The 12,346-nt window shown below is 38.7% G+C and overlaps 1 protein-coding gene across 1 annotated transcript in view; it reads right to left on the bottom strand.

The window, feature by feature from the left end:
* Positions 1 to 12,346, bottom strand: part of MICAL-like (protein) — a 48,177-nt gene that overhangs the window by 9,878 nt on the left and 25,953 nt on the right. Inside the window, exons 3-4 of the mRNA XM_066732408.1 lie at positions 7,047 to 7,225; positions 3,346 to 3,434 (exon numbers count right to left, since the gene is read on the bottom strand). Of these exons, the coding sequence (XP_066588505.1) occupies positions 3,346 to 3,434; positions 7,047 to 7,225 (268 nt within the window). The remainder of the gene's footprint in view (positions 1 to 3,345; positions 3,435 to 7,046; positions 7,226 to 12,346) is intronic.

The following is a 12,346-nucleotide window of genomic DNA, read 5'->3' as shown; positions in this document are numbered from 1 at the left end:
CATTAATATGTAAACAACACCGGTGTACAGTCCGTGTAGAAAACCTTCGCGCTCTCGTGGAGCGTCGAGTGAAAAACTGCTAAATTATGCATTTGCGTCGAAGAAACGAATTGGAACGCGACGAGTGCAAAACGAGTTTGACCGATAATAATTTCTGGTGGAAAAAGTGCGAAGAAGCGAGATTCGAAGAGTCTCAAAGGGGAAACGCGAGTGAAAAGAATTCACCTGTTTGCACGATTTGATCGGTGAGAATTAAAGGTGGTCGCGAGGTGTGAGAAATGCGACATCGATCAAAAGTGATGACGTCAATTTGTGCAAAGCAAACTGAGCCAAGGTTATAATAAACAAATTACACTGGCGTAATTTCGAAAGCTGGCGAGAGGCTCGCAATAAGAAGCAAAAACTGTAAAGATTCTCGATTTAAGAATAAAAAAGTAAAAATTGTCGAGAGGATAATAAACGACGAACGAGCGGTAGGAAAAAATTACAAAAAAGAAAGAGAAATAGGAATCGATGAGAGTAAATGTGAAAGGATGCGGTTAGTGGGCGAGCAAAATTAGGTGAAAAGGGAAGAAAAAAAAATTGGCGGATGGAGAAAGCTAAGCTACGAGGGATCGTTTGTGGTTACTGGAAAAAAATGTGGGGGGGGGGGGGGTGAAAATTGACGATGGTTAACAATATAAGGACGAATAGATTGAATTAATAAACGAGACAGGAGAACGACCGGATGATAAATTCCCCATGCATTTGTTTATGCACGCCAAAGCGATAAATCAGCGCAGGCAATTTATTAGACATTAACAATTGGTAAATCCTGCAATAATAAGCAGCTTAAGCGATTCTGGCGAATAAACGTCGTAACGATAATGGAGTGAGAGAAAATTGTGAATTCGCGAATGGCCACTGGCAATCGTGCAAATTTTTCCGCGCGCTTTCTCCTCCCGACTAATTGAACAACGTTTTCCACGTCGGAAAACGCTTGAGCTGTTAAACCATGTACACGAAAGAAAGAGAGAAAGAGAGAGAGAGAGATGCTGCTACGTTCACAGTTGGAATAAAAGAGCTCGTAAAAAATACTTGTTTTCGCGTTAAAAAAAACCTGCATTGACCCGTGTCATCTGTCGAATGCAACGAGAGGCTGTCGATTGGATTGGGACTATACTGAGAAAAAAATTTTACATCATTTTTTAGACTACTCACAATTATTGGTGATACTGATAAATTAATTTTATTGATATTATGAATAATTAACTATTTATCGATTTATTCGCAATATCGATAAATTAAGTTTATTGACATCACGAATAACTGTTAATAGATTGGAAAATAATGTACAATATTTCTCAGAGTAGTTAATTTGTAGTGAACTACCTTGACCATGGACATAAAAATTCTGTTCAACTTCCAAACCATAAGAGATATGAATTTTTGGCACAAGATCCTTCCGTATGCAAATCGAAATACTCTTCGAAAAGATATTGCACACAAAATTCGTATCTCTCGTGGTTAGGAAGTTAAATAGAATTTTATGTGTATGGTTTTATTCGTTTTATCTCGCGGATCATATATATATATATATATATATATATATATATGAATGTTGGTTGTATGTTTTGGTGAATACTAGTGGAATTGGTCGTGCGATAAAGATATGGATGTCAAGGTGAAGAGAGAATTGTGAGTGGAAGAAGGAGGATGAGGAGGAGAGGGAGGGGCACCTGTTTCCTTTCATTTCCCGACACAGAGCAGAGCGTCGGAAAAATGGTGATAAAATGCAATCTTCGCTGGCAACGATCAAAGGGCAAAGGTCGTTGACCTCGCGCGGAGAGCAAGAGTCGACGAGTGATGCAAATTATCGGTCTTAATTAATTGTAATGGTTTGTAACGATAAAATCGAAACTGCTGTATAGCTTAATTGGATGAAATAGTTTGAATGAGACGAATAGGAAGAGAGAGAGAGAGAGAGAGAGAGAAAGGTTGAACGTGTGACTTTTGCTTGGAAAAGCGGTGGAGAGATCAAGATGAATTCACTCGACCAAGAAATGTATCTCTCCAGGAATTACAGCGTTGAGAAAAATGACGACGTAATAAGGAATATTGCTTTGGTGTATTTTGCCAGCAGAGATATAATTTATCGAGAGTCTATACGATGCATCAATCCTACAGTCCAGCGTGTTACACGACTGGAATGTCCATGATAAGATTGATTACACGATGCTTCCTGCTCGTATTGGACGTTATCTGCTATTATAATAAGCAAGGATCGACTGGACAAATTAATTATTTTTAGAAAGCTCTCTCTCTCTCTCTTTCTTACTCTTACGTTAACAAACTGATTCAATCTTTACATTCCACGAATATTCCTTCCTATCGAATCACGTCGAATTAATTTAGAAAAAAGATTAAAGATCCTACTAAACTCGAATGGTTGAACGTGGGGAGACTGAGAGTGGGCTATGAGAGATCCTTTTAATAAATTGCGACGGGAAGTAGGAAAAAAAAGTTGGGGGAGGATTTTGGAGGGGGGAAATTGCAGGCTTTTTGTGGTATTTGTCGTAATCCATAAAAAAGAGGAGGAAGTGAAGGGGGCGGCGAGAACGAGGGAGCAGTTAACCGTGTAGAATGTGCGTGTGTAGGAAGACACTTATTATCCGCGTAACACGACACTTGCGGTTCACCCGGAAGCACCGTAGTCAACACAATGGAAACCATAGTTCGCGAGCTACCCTTGTCGATAGACTGAGTCTTTAAGGGGGGGAGGGGGGGGGGTATAGAGTAGAGCTTCCAGCCAAACTATCCAGCAGTAATCGCGTGACCTACTCTTTCCCCTTCTAAGAACACGCTCCATTCCATCGATATATATATCCCAATTCTTTCTCACCGTCTTTTATTACCGAGTAAATCCACTCGGTTCAGATCAAACTCCCGGATAAAACACACAAACTACTCGTGTATATATCGTACACTGTTATAGACACGATTTTCATCATCTCGCTTTAACGATCCTCCGCAATTTTGTCAATCTACTCGGGGAAGATTCATAGATCCGGTTTTTAATTTCAAAGGGAGGAGAGGATAGGTTAGATGGGGAGGGAAATGATTAATGATGGTTGTATGGAAGTTGGTTTAAGCAGGAAAGAGAGAGAAGCTTCGATTCCTACGGAAAATTTGCCCTTGTCCGTCAATGAGAATAGTCTTTTTACGGATTCGAGTGTTAAAAAATAAGGTGGGAATGATTGTCGACGGAAAAAATAAAGTATGAGCTGGCAATAGAAAAAGTTAGGGAGGAAAAAGCGTTTGCTCTGACCAATCGACGGAGATGAAATTTTCTTTGGATTTTCGTACCTTGGGCTGTGGGGACTCTGCAACTGGGGCGATCCTGCCATCCGTGGTCTCCGCTGTTCTGGTCACAGCCAATCTGCTCGGCGATGATCCTAAAGACCATAATTAGTTTATTAAGCAAATTAAAACTGTGCTTATGTATATATATAAGGTGGAGATTGATGAAACTGGCGCACTGGTCTATATGATTTTAATCGAGTATGTAGGCTGGAGAGATTTAAATAAAAAATATCTATACTGGAAAAAGCAACGCTCTGATCAATTAATTATCATATAATTAACTCTCGTGTTTAACTTTCTAAATATAAAGCAGAGATAAAATTTTCATGAAACGTTGGGAGAAATTGTAGTGCAACATACTTGGGATAAACAAGTTCAAGTGTAGCCATTAGAACAAAAACAGAATCCTGTTTTATAATTGAATAATCACTTCTGCTGAAACCTTGAGGAAGATACGAGATATGTCTGTTTCCATTAGCAGTAGTTACAATTTTAATATTACTTGTATTTTTTTTATCAATTTTATACAGTTGTTCCTTCAGAAATCTTCGTTTTTTGGTAAATTTTTAATTTTCTTACCCTAAGAACTATTTTGATCGTCGAGGTTTATTCCACAAAATTCACTGATTGCAAATTTCTACTATTTTTTAACAAAAAGAAACAAACCGTTAATTATTACCATTTTATAAATCAATGATTATCTTGAAATAAGAAAAAATGTATAAAATAACGTCACACTAGACTCCAATAAAAAACTAAATTACTTCACTCGTTTTGCTTTCTAAATGCTTTTGGATATTTCGTCATCGATTGTTTTATTCCAATTTTAAATCGTGTCTGACTAGTACAGTGACTATCCACTGTTGAACCTCCTTAACGAGTGTCGTTAATCTTGCGGGTAAACACAAAAAATGGTGGCATTTGCTGGCGAGAAGATCGACAAAGCTGTTGTACAAGGAATCGAATTGATCTGAGAGATTTTAAGTAAGAATCTATAGCTTTAGGAAGGAGATATATAACGTTACGTTGCACAAGAGAGCTGGCAGATGCAAGAAGATGGCACTCAAGGCCACTCCTTAGAGTCGAGCTTTCGCCAATGAATGTTTGCTTATACAATAACCAGTCACTCGCTAGACAAGAAACAGAGAGGAAACTTTGAGAGGCAGACAAATGCAAAAACACATAGGCACGTACACGTATATAAGACGAAGCTTGTCCAGCTCAGCGATCAATGAGAGTCGTTGTGAAATTTCGAGAGTGAGTGAGTGAGTGAGTGAGTGAGTGAGAGAGAGAGAGAGAGAGAGAGAGAGAGAGAGAGAGAGAGGCACTCGTGATTCGTTATTAGCGAGAGGTGAGAAAGGTCCCATCGTGTATCGACGTTTTCCTGCTCGTTACAGTAGGATATTACTTAGCCCAGCAACTCCTCAGCATCACGAGTCATCGCGACGATGAAATTACTTAAGGATAAAACTGCAATATTACGTCATCATCCCCTAATCAGTACCCGATCCTTCAACCCTATCCCTATCAGCAAAAAATTCTCTTCCACTATTCTCTCAGCGTTTGATTAATTTTGTCTGCAGTTATTGGCTATTAAAATTGCTTATTACGTAAATTAATAGAAATAAGCTGAGGAATTACGACAGTTGATCTAAACAAGTGTACTACTTATTTTCCCTGAGAATCTGAAATAAGACAGAAAAATTGAGCTTTCTTGGAACAGGCTGAAAGCTTTCCAAGTGGATTTCCTATCGATTGGCGTTACGTTTCAAGATGTTCTTGATCGAATTCGATAAGAGAATCTGCTTTCCGGAGCGTCGAATATGGAGGAATAAGACGAAGCAGTACGAGGGACGACCAACAAGTGGTTGTTGAAATTTTTAGTCAGACACTCTCGATTAATGGCTTCGATAGAGTTACAATGGGGGGGGGGGGGGGGGGGGTAAAAAAGGTAAATTCGATCAAGTGTCTCGTCTCTCGAATTAACGGTAAACAGGAGATGGTTGAAATATGGTGGATCGAAACTTTATACCAATTTTCCTGGATTTGCAAATAATTCATTCCTGCCTCGGTACACATTTCGATTGATTAGCTCTCGAGTCGATAAATATACAAATTAATCAAAACTCGTTATCGACGATTTGCAAAATTTTGCGTAATAAATTTTCATGGGAATTCGATCAATTTGTTTCGCGTGTGTCGACTTGGCAGCGATACGCGCGCGCACACACATACGTAGGTAAGTGAATATTTTACGAGATGAAATTTAATCACTGTATAATTATGCAAGGATTTATTTCACCGAGTTAACGTGTGCGAGATAATTGCACACGCGGTATTAAAAAGAAATCGTGGCTATGGATGTTTTTCAGGATTATAATGTGTAACTATCGGGTCCCATAATGAGACATGAAGAAAAAATTCTCATAAATATGTAAAGTACTGGTTTTTGCCATTTTCCACAAAAATTCATAGTAATTTTGATAACACATACGCGTGTGTGTATCCGTGCTAATTAACGCGTGAGGAGAACGCGTATAGTACGATCAGTAGAGAAAGCTAGATTGTATCAGACGTATTGATAATTTTTGGTAAAATTTAAAAAATCTCAGTTGAAATAGAATCTACTCCTACCTACACCACAAATTCAAATGTTTTATTTAAACGCAAGAATTTGTAATCACTATGTACACATGGAACGTAATTTTATTCCAAATTTATGTAACTGCAACATATTGCAAAAAGTGTATTCAGTTAAAGTAATGAAACTCGAACAATAACGTGTTATAATTACAGAAATTTATAAACTGATAAAAAAATTATTTAGTTTCAAGAACTCTTTATTTGAATAATTGCAAATAAATCTTTACTAGATATTGACGAAATTTAATTAAGTGCATTAAAATGGGTAAAATGCAGATAAAATGTTCATTTAATTAAAACAGTTATTTACAAAAACTCGAAAATAAATATTTATAGAAACATAATATTTTCCTCTGTGTAATGGAAAAAATACTTTTTATTCTGTACAAAGTGACTAAATATATTTGTAATAAAAAAAAAAAAATAATAGAATTTGAAGTGTTTACAACTGAACCATTAAAAAAGCAAACGCGCCATGGTTTTCGGGAATGGAGGTTATAGAATCGTCAAGAGCATATATATACGGTACTAGCGTGTTAACGCGAAGGGATGTAATAAAGCCGAGCATATTAACCTGTTAAAGTATATCTTAATTAATTCACTGCGAAACGCCGAAAAGTACTCTGCATACAACGAGCATTGTACATGTGTGTTTGCGGTTTATTTTCGCGTGGCCTACCAAAACTGTCTGTTTCTACTCGACTTGGTTTCCCGTTTCAACTGGCTAAATAGGCCACTTGGCCCGTCGCAATTCCGTCTATTACCACTCCACCCAAAGTCGTTCATATATTCCAACTTGCCAGCTTTCTCCATTGGCATTGTTCTCGCGATTCAAATCGACTAGAATTATTATTAATACACAGTTCTGCACTATGTCGAATAATATTCGTTGACAAGATGCCAATTCATAAAAAAATATTCTTTATATGGCGACAACAATTTTAAATATAATTTATCTAGACTTGTACAATTTATTGAAATAATAGGTCATTTATATCAGATTATATCCAATTATATTAAATACCCAAAGAACGAAAAAACAGAATGGAGAGTAAACTTACCACCAAAGACCTGATAGAATTGGGACAAATACGTGAGAATGGAGAGACGGTCCGGGACCGAGCAGGACGCCATATCCTCGGCATCGAGGAGAGCAGGAATCCCTAGGTGCTCCTGTGCAGTTCTGAATGCCAGTTCGTTGTTGCCGTAAACGTCGTTCTTGTCGAGACTCTTGAAGTCGCTGCAATTGGAGAAACGGAGAAATCGAGTCAAGATCAACATCATTGAGAGCATAGAGTGCAAATTAATATATTTCTACTCCTTTCTTTTTAATCCAACAACTACTTTTACGAAAATTTTACATTTCCACTAATGGCCTCCAGGGAACCTTGTTAATCCTCTAAAGTAACATAAACATTATTCTCTCGCATATAGTATATATAATATACATATACAGAGTCCACTAGTTAAAACGTTCCAGAGTATGCATAAAATACAAGAAGACGTGTATCTCCATAACTATGAGACATAACAAAATTTTCAACAAAAGCTTTCCAAAACGGAAAATCTAGTTGAAAATTTCGAAAACTCTAATAATTATATATGAAGATACACGTGCACTTTCTAGCATCTATGTGCTCTGGGGCGTTTCAACTCTCGTAGCATATATAATATATTGCAGACCTCGCTAACCATATACCACCAAGTTAAACGCAAAAAAGAATGAATAAAGTTCCGAAACTTTTTGCCACCTGGTAGGTTGTATTTGAACGAGATTAATGAAGATATAAAAAAAGAATCGAGAGAAAAATGTTATAGCTGGAAAATAAAAGAGCTTCTGGTGAATTTTGATTAATACCGGGGTAGGGAGTGAAGTAGAAATATTATAATTCGGACGTATATACATATACGTTATTAATACCGTTAAGTTTAGCCGAGCCGCCAAACACACGCACACACACACACACAAAGACGCCATTAGTTATCTTAATGATGCGCGATCCTGCAAAGCCAAATCGCCGTGTAATACCAAGCGTGAGAATAATTGATAACTATTAGGTGCGCGTGTACTCGCTGTCTCCGAGGACCCACAATGGCCGCCCTCGTAAGTGGAAAAAGCGTCACCTGATCGATCCCAGGTCTTAACGGTATCTTTGAAGGATATACGCCGTGGCATTGCATCGAAGGATAAATAAAACGAAATCGCGATCCTCCGTTTCTATGTTTACTATATATAGTCAACCATTTATAAAACGACCGAATTATACGCGTGAGAAAATGTTTACGTCCATGTAACTATATATTCGAAACAAAAAAATTAAATATGTTTTCGAAAATGCGAATAATGAGTTTTGGAAGGATTTTATACAAAAATTTAACAACTCTTGTGAATATATATATACATACATATAGATAAAGGTATTCTTTCATCTATATGCTCTGGGGCATTTTAAAAGTGGCCAACTCTGCACATAAATATATATATATATATATATATACACATGTGCGCTACGATTGGATCGCGAGATGATGATTCATTCGAGTCTTACATTAACGATAATAAGCGCCTCCGTGGGATTAGTTTTTTGTTGCTATGCTTGTTTTTTGTCGTCGAGTATTTTGCGGTAGCGCCCACTCGCACGCGAGCGAGGCCACCACCGATCGTAAAAGCTTCTTTCCGCAGGATGAGAACCGTTATTCGATTGACCAGCGAGAAATAACAGGACGAGGGGTCCTTCGCGAGACCCGACGTACAGGAATAAACGTGAAAAATCATCGGGTCGAGCGTGATGAAAGGAGTAAAATGGATTTCACAAATTGTCTTTTTCTACTTGCTTCATTTTCCCCTTTGGCCTGGCTTACTTCGACGTTCCTTTATCACTCACGTATATTATATGCAATATATATTATTCAACGGCAATTTTTTGGAATTATCGAACCTATATTCATTGTCGTTGAAATTGCTTTTGAATAAACGTATATCAGTATCATTTTCCCCTTTTGCCTGTCTTACTTCCACGTTCCTTTATCACTTACGAGTGTATCTACTGTATGAAACAGATTTTCGTGCAGCAGGAAGCATTTTGCAATTGTAGAACCTCCCCAATTTCATAGAAATGCAACGAAAAAAAGTTACTCTCCCTCCTGAAGGATTAGACCAAGATATTAACGGGCAAAAGGACGACTTTACTGCTACCAGCCAGAAAATGCTTCAAACTACTGCCAATGTAAACAAGATCCGCTGGATGTGCCGTTAATATCAACATTTCGACGAGAACCGTTTCATTTGCACGGTTTAAAGCACCTTTCCAAACAGGGTTTGTTTGCTCCTCGATGCTACTTCCATCGTTTTTATCTCAGCCAAAATCAAGCCAAGCGTGGATTCGTGAGAAAGTGGCGAAGAGGAACGAGATAGGAAATGGAAAAAAATATTTGCAATGTGTCGAGTACTACGAATAATTTGTTTTTATTCTAGCACAGTCGAGACTCCGTAATACGTAGAATTTTTGAAGAAAAAGGTGGTGACTTGCGAGAACCATTTGTCGAGATTCAGTGAAACGAGGTGTAATTCAAAGAAACGCGATGATCTTGCACTGCTGGCCGCGTAACAAGTTTGCAGCGTGGCCATTATAATCTGCCTGGCTAACAGTATAATGTTCCTTCCAGTCGAGTGCTATGGAAGCTCGAAATTTTACACTCTGTAATTGGAGCTGATCGGAGGAAGAAAAATTCGGATGGGACTATTCGGTGTACAAATTTACTTGGGATTCTAAACAAAAACTTTGAACGCTACTGCGCACGACTCCAATTTCTACCGTGAAAAACGATTGGAAGGAAAAATAAACGTTTCATACCCCTGGACACACAGAATTCGATCTTACTTTTACCACACTCGCGTTTGATGAAAAACATTAAAATCCAACAATCTTTACAATTAGATTGTTTTAAACTCGATGACTCTTCTTCTCGATACAAACACAAGTTTCCCTCGACTAATCCGACCCGCTACGTTGTTGAAAACCGTGAATCTATTCTACTCTCGCGAGAAATCCTCACGGTTTTCATTCACCAATCAAAACACTGCATGAAACGAAGCTTCGGCACAGTTTACACCACGCAGTGCCAAAGTTAATAGATTGTCTGCTTTATTTATTAGCTTTTCGCGATTCTAATGGTGAATTTGTTCGATAAATTTTCTTGATTATTTATTTTCCTATACTGTTAGTTTGATTTACCGTTACGAAACGCGCGTGCCAATTTGCCAAAGAAATTCTAGGAGCTTGACACTAGAAACAGCTAATTAAGCGGACTGATTAATATTGAGAGTTTGCAATTGCGTGTACGAGTGAGAATAAGGGAGGGAAGGGTACCTCTCTCCAGGGTGGAGCTCATTATGAATGTATAAAAAGTTCCTCGCATTTGGAGTTGTACAAGTTGGAACGGTAAATGCATAAAGGATGACCTTTGAGTCTCACCGAGTAGTAAAGGTCTCGTCTTCGTCATTTTCATCTTACGCTTTTCTTCTCGGTTTCCATCATTGCCCACTAGGCATACACACACACACACATCTGTTCGTTTTACTTTCACCTGCCCTCCGGAAAGATCCTCGAGATATTCTCTCACGTGTTTCATTCTTCCGGGATTGCTTCTCGGTCGTTCCCTTCAACCCCCTCCCCCCCCTCCCCCTCTGCCCATCTTTCAGCAGCGCGCGAAAGTTCACGATATTTCCCGGAAAATTGACGCGAAATTACGCAGTGCCAGGCCAGTGTGCTTGAAATTACACGAAGCTGCTGCTGGGAAACGAATTAACGCTGGGGAAGGAAATTAAAAAAAAAACTTTAGAAACTTGTAAAATGAGAAACTAATACAAATCGCGACGATATAAATGATAAATGTTTGATAAATATTGACAAAAAATTGAGATTTGTAGGTTCTATCGTAGGCGAGAAGCGCGAAGAGGAGTTTTTGATTAGTTTTTCAGGAAAGATGGGTTTTTGCGATTTTGAAAGGTTTTCAAGTAGGATGGGGAGGGGGGAGGGGTGTCGAAGCGAGTTTTTGCAAGGATCCGCGATCCATTAATCAAAGGAGAAACTCGAAAGCCGTTTACTCGGTAGCCCTTCGTGGGATCCTTTTCTTCGTTCCGTCCACGCTCTTCCGTGGATGATCCTGCGGGGCATTGTCCTCGAGGCAGTCCTGGGAAGAAAAGCGTAAAGCGGAGATCTAAACGGTGCCGACGCCAATGGCGGAAAGTTAATAAAGCGCGGAGAATCGTGGCGTAAAAAATCTCGAGGATTCGTGCGCGCGTCGCGACGGGGGACCATCAAACTCGAATATTTCACCACGCGAGCTTTCCGCGAAAACCAATTGGCGAATTCGCGGAATTCAACTTTTTCCTCCTCTCCCCCCTTTTACGAGTTTTCTTGCGGCAAAAATATCACGTTGTGCTTTTCATACAAAATCGTTTTATCGCATCGCGCGAAAAGTTTCCAGGCCTCGACGCGCTATTTCAAGCTTAATAGCGAGTATTCGTTAGGAAATTTTCACACTCGATATCTCATCCTCCAAGATACCCCAAGCCGCTCTTTCGCTAAATCACAGACATTTTCCTGTTTCCTGACCCGTGATCACCCTCCCCCCCCCCCTCTCCTCGTGTATTTTTTATCCTTCTGTTTACAAACGCGCGCTTGCTCATTAAAGAAATATGCACAGAGTGCGTACACTGGTGAATTCTTGGTCCCTCGTCCAGATAAATGCATTGTCTCCATTCAAAATTAAAACTACTAATGAATTTTTTTTAATAAACGTTTAAAATGACCAATAAATTGTTTATTACAAACAACTCTGTGTATCGACTCGTAGGACATTCTATCGCAATGTTTTTTATATTGCTGTGTAGATAATTGCATCCAGCAATGAACACTTATCAATTATAATAAGAAGGATTCGTTAGGAAATTTTTAGATTCATACCTCCTCGAGGAATCTCAAGCACAAAGCTCTCCCGCTAAATCACTGAAATTTTACAGATTTTCCTGTTTCTTGACCCGTAAACGCCCTTCCCCTTCCCACACATATTTTTATCCTTCTGTTAGTAATCTACACTCGGTTATTAAAGGAATATGCGGCAAGCGCGTAGGCCGATCTATTCTTCGTCTTTCATCCAAATAAATCCATTGGTAAATGTGGAATTTTCACAGGAGCTCGCTTTCCATTGAAAACCAAAACTACCGATGAATTCTTTACAAGAAACACGCTGGATTTATCGATTCGTGGGCAATTCTCTCACGGTGTTTTTCTATTATTCACGATAATTGTAGGCGATCGAGCAACGAGTGCGCCCTTTATTCGATTAATTTTACGAG

This window comes from Prorops nasuta, unplaced genomic scaffold (assembly GCF_024137725.1).
Source record: "Prorops nasuta isolate Cenicafe-Biocafe unplaced genomic scaffold, Cenicafe_Pnas_1.2 PNAS00010, whole genome shotgun sequence".
In the NCBI taxonomy this organism is placed as follows: domain Eukaryota; kingdom Metazoa; phylum Arthropoda; class Insecta; order Hymenoptera; family Bethylidae; genus Prorops; species Prorops nasuta.
This window is presented reverse-complemented; position numbering and strand designations above follow the sequence as displayed.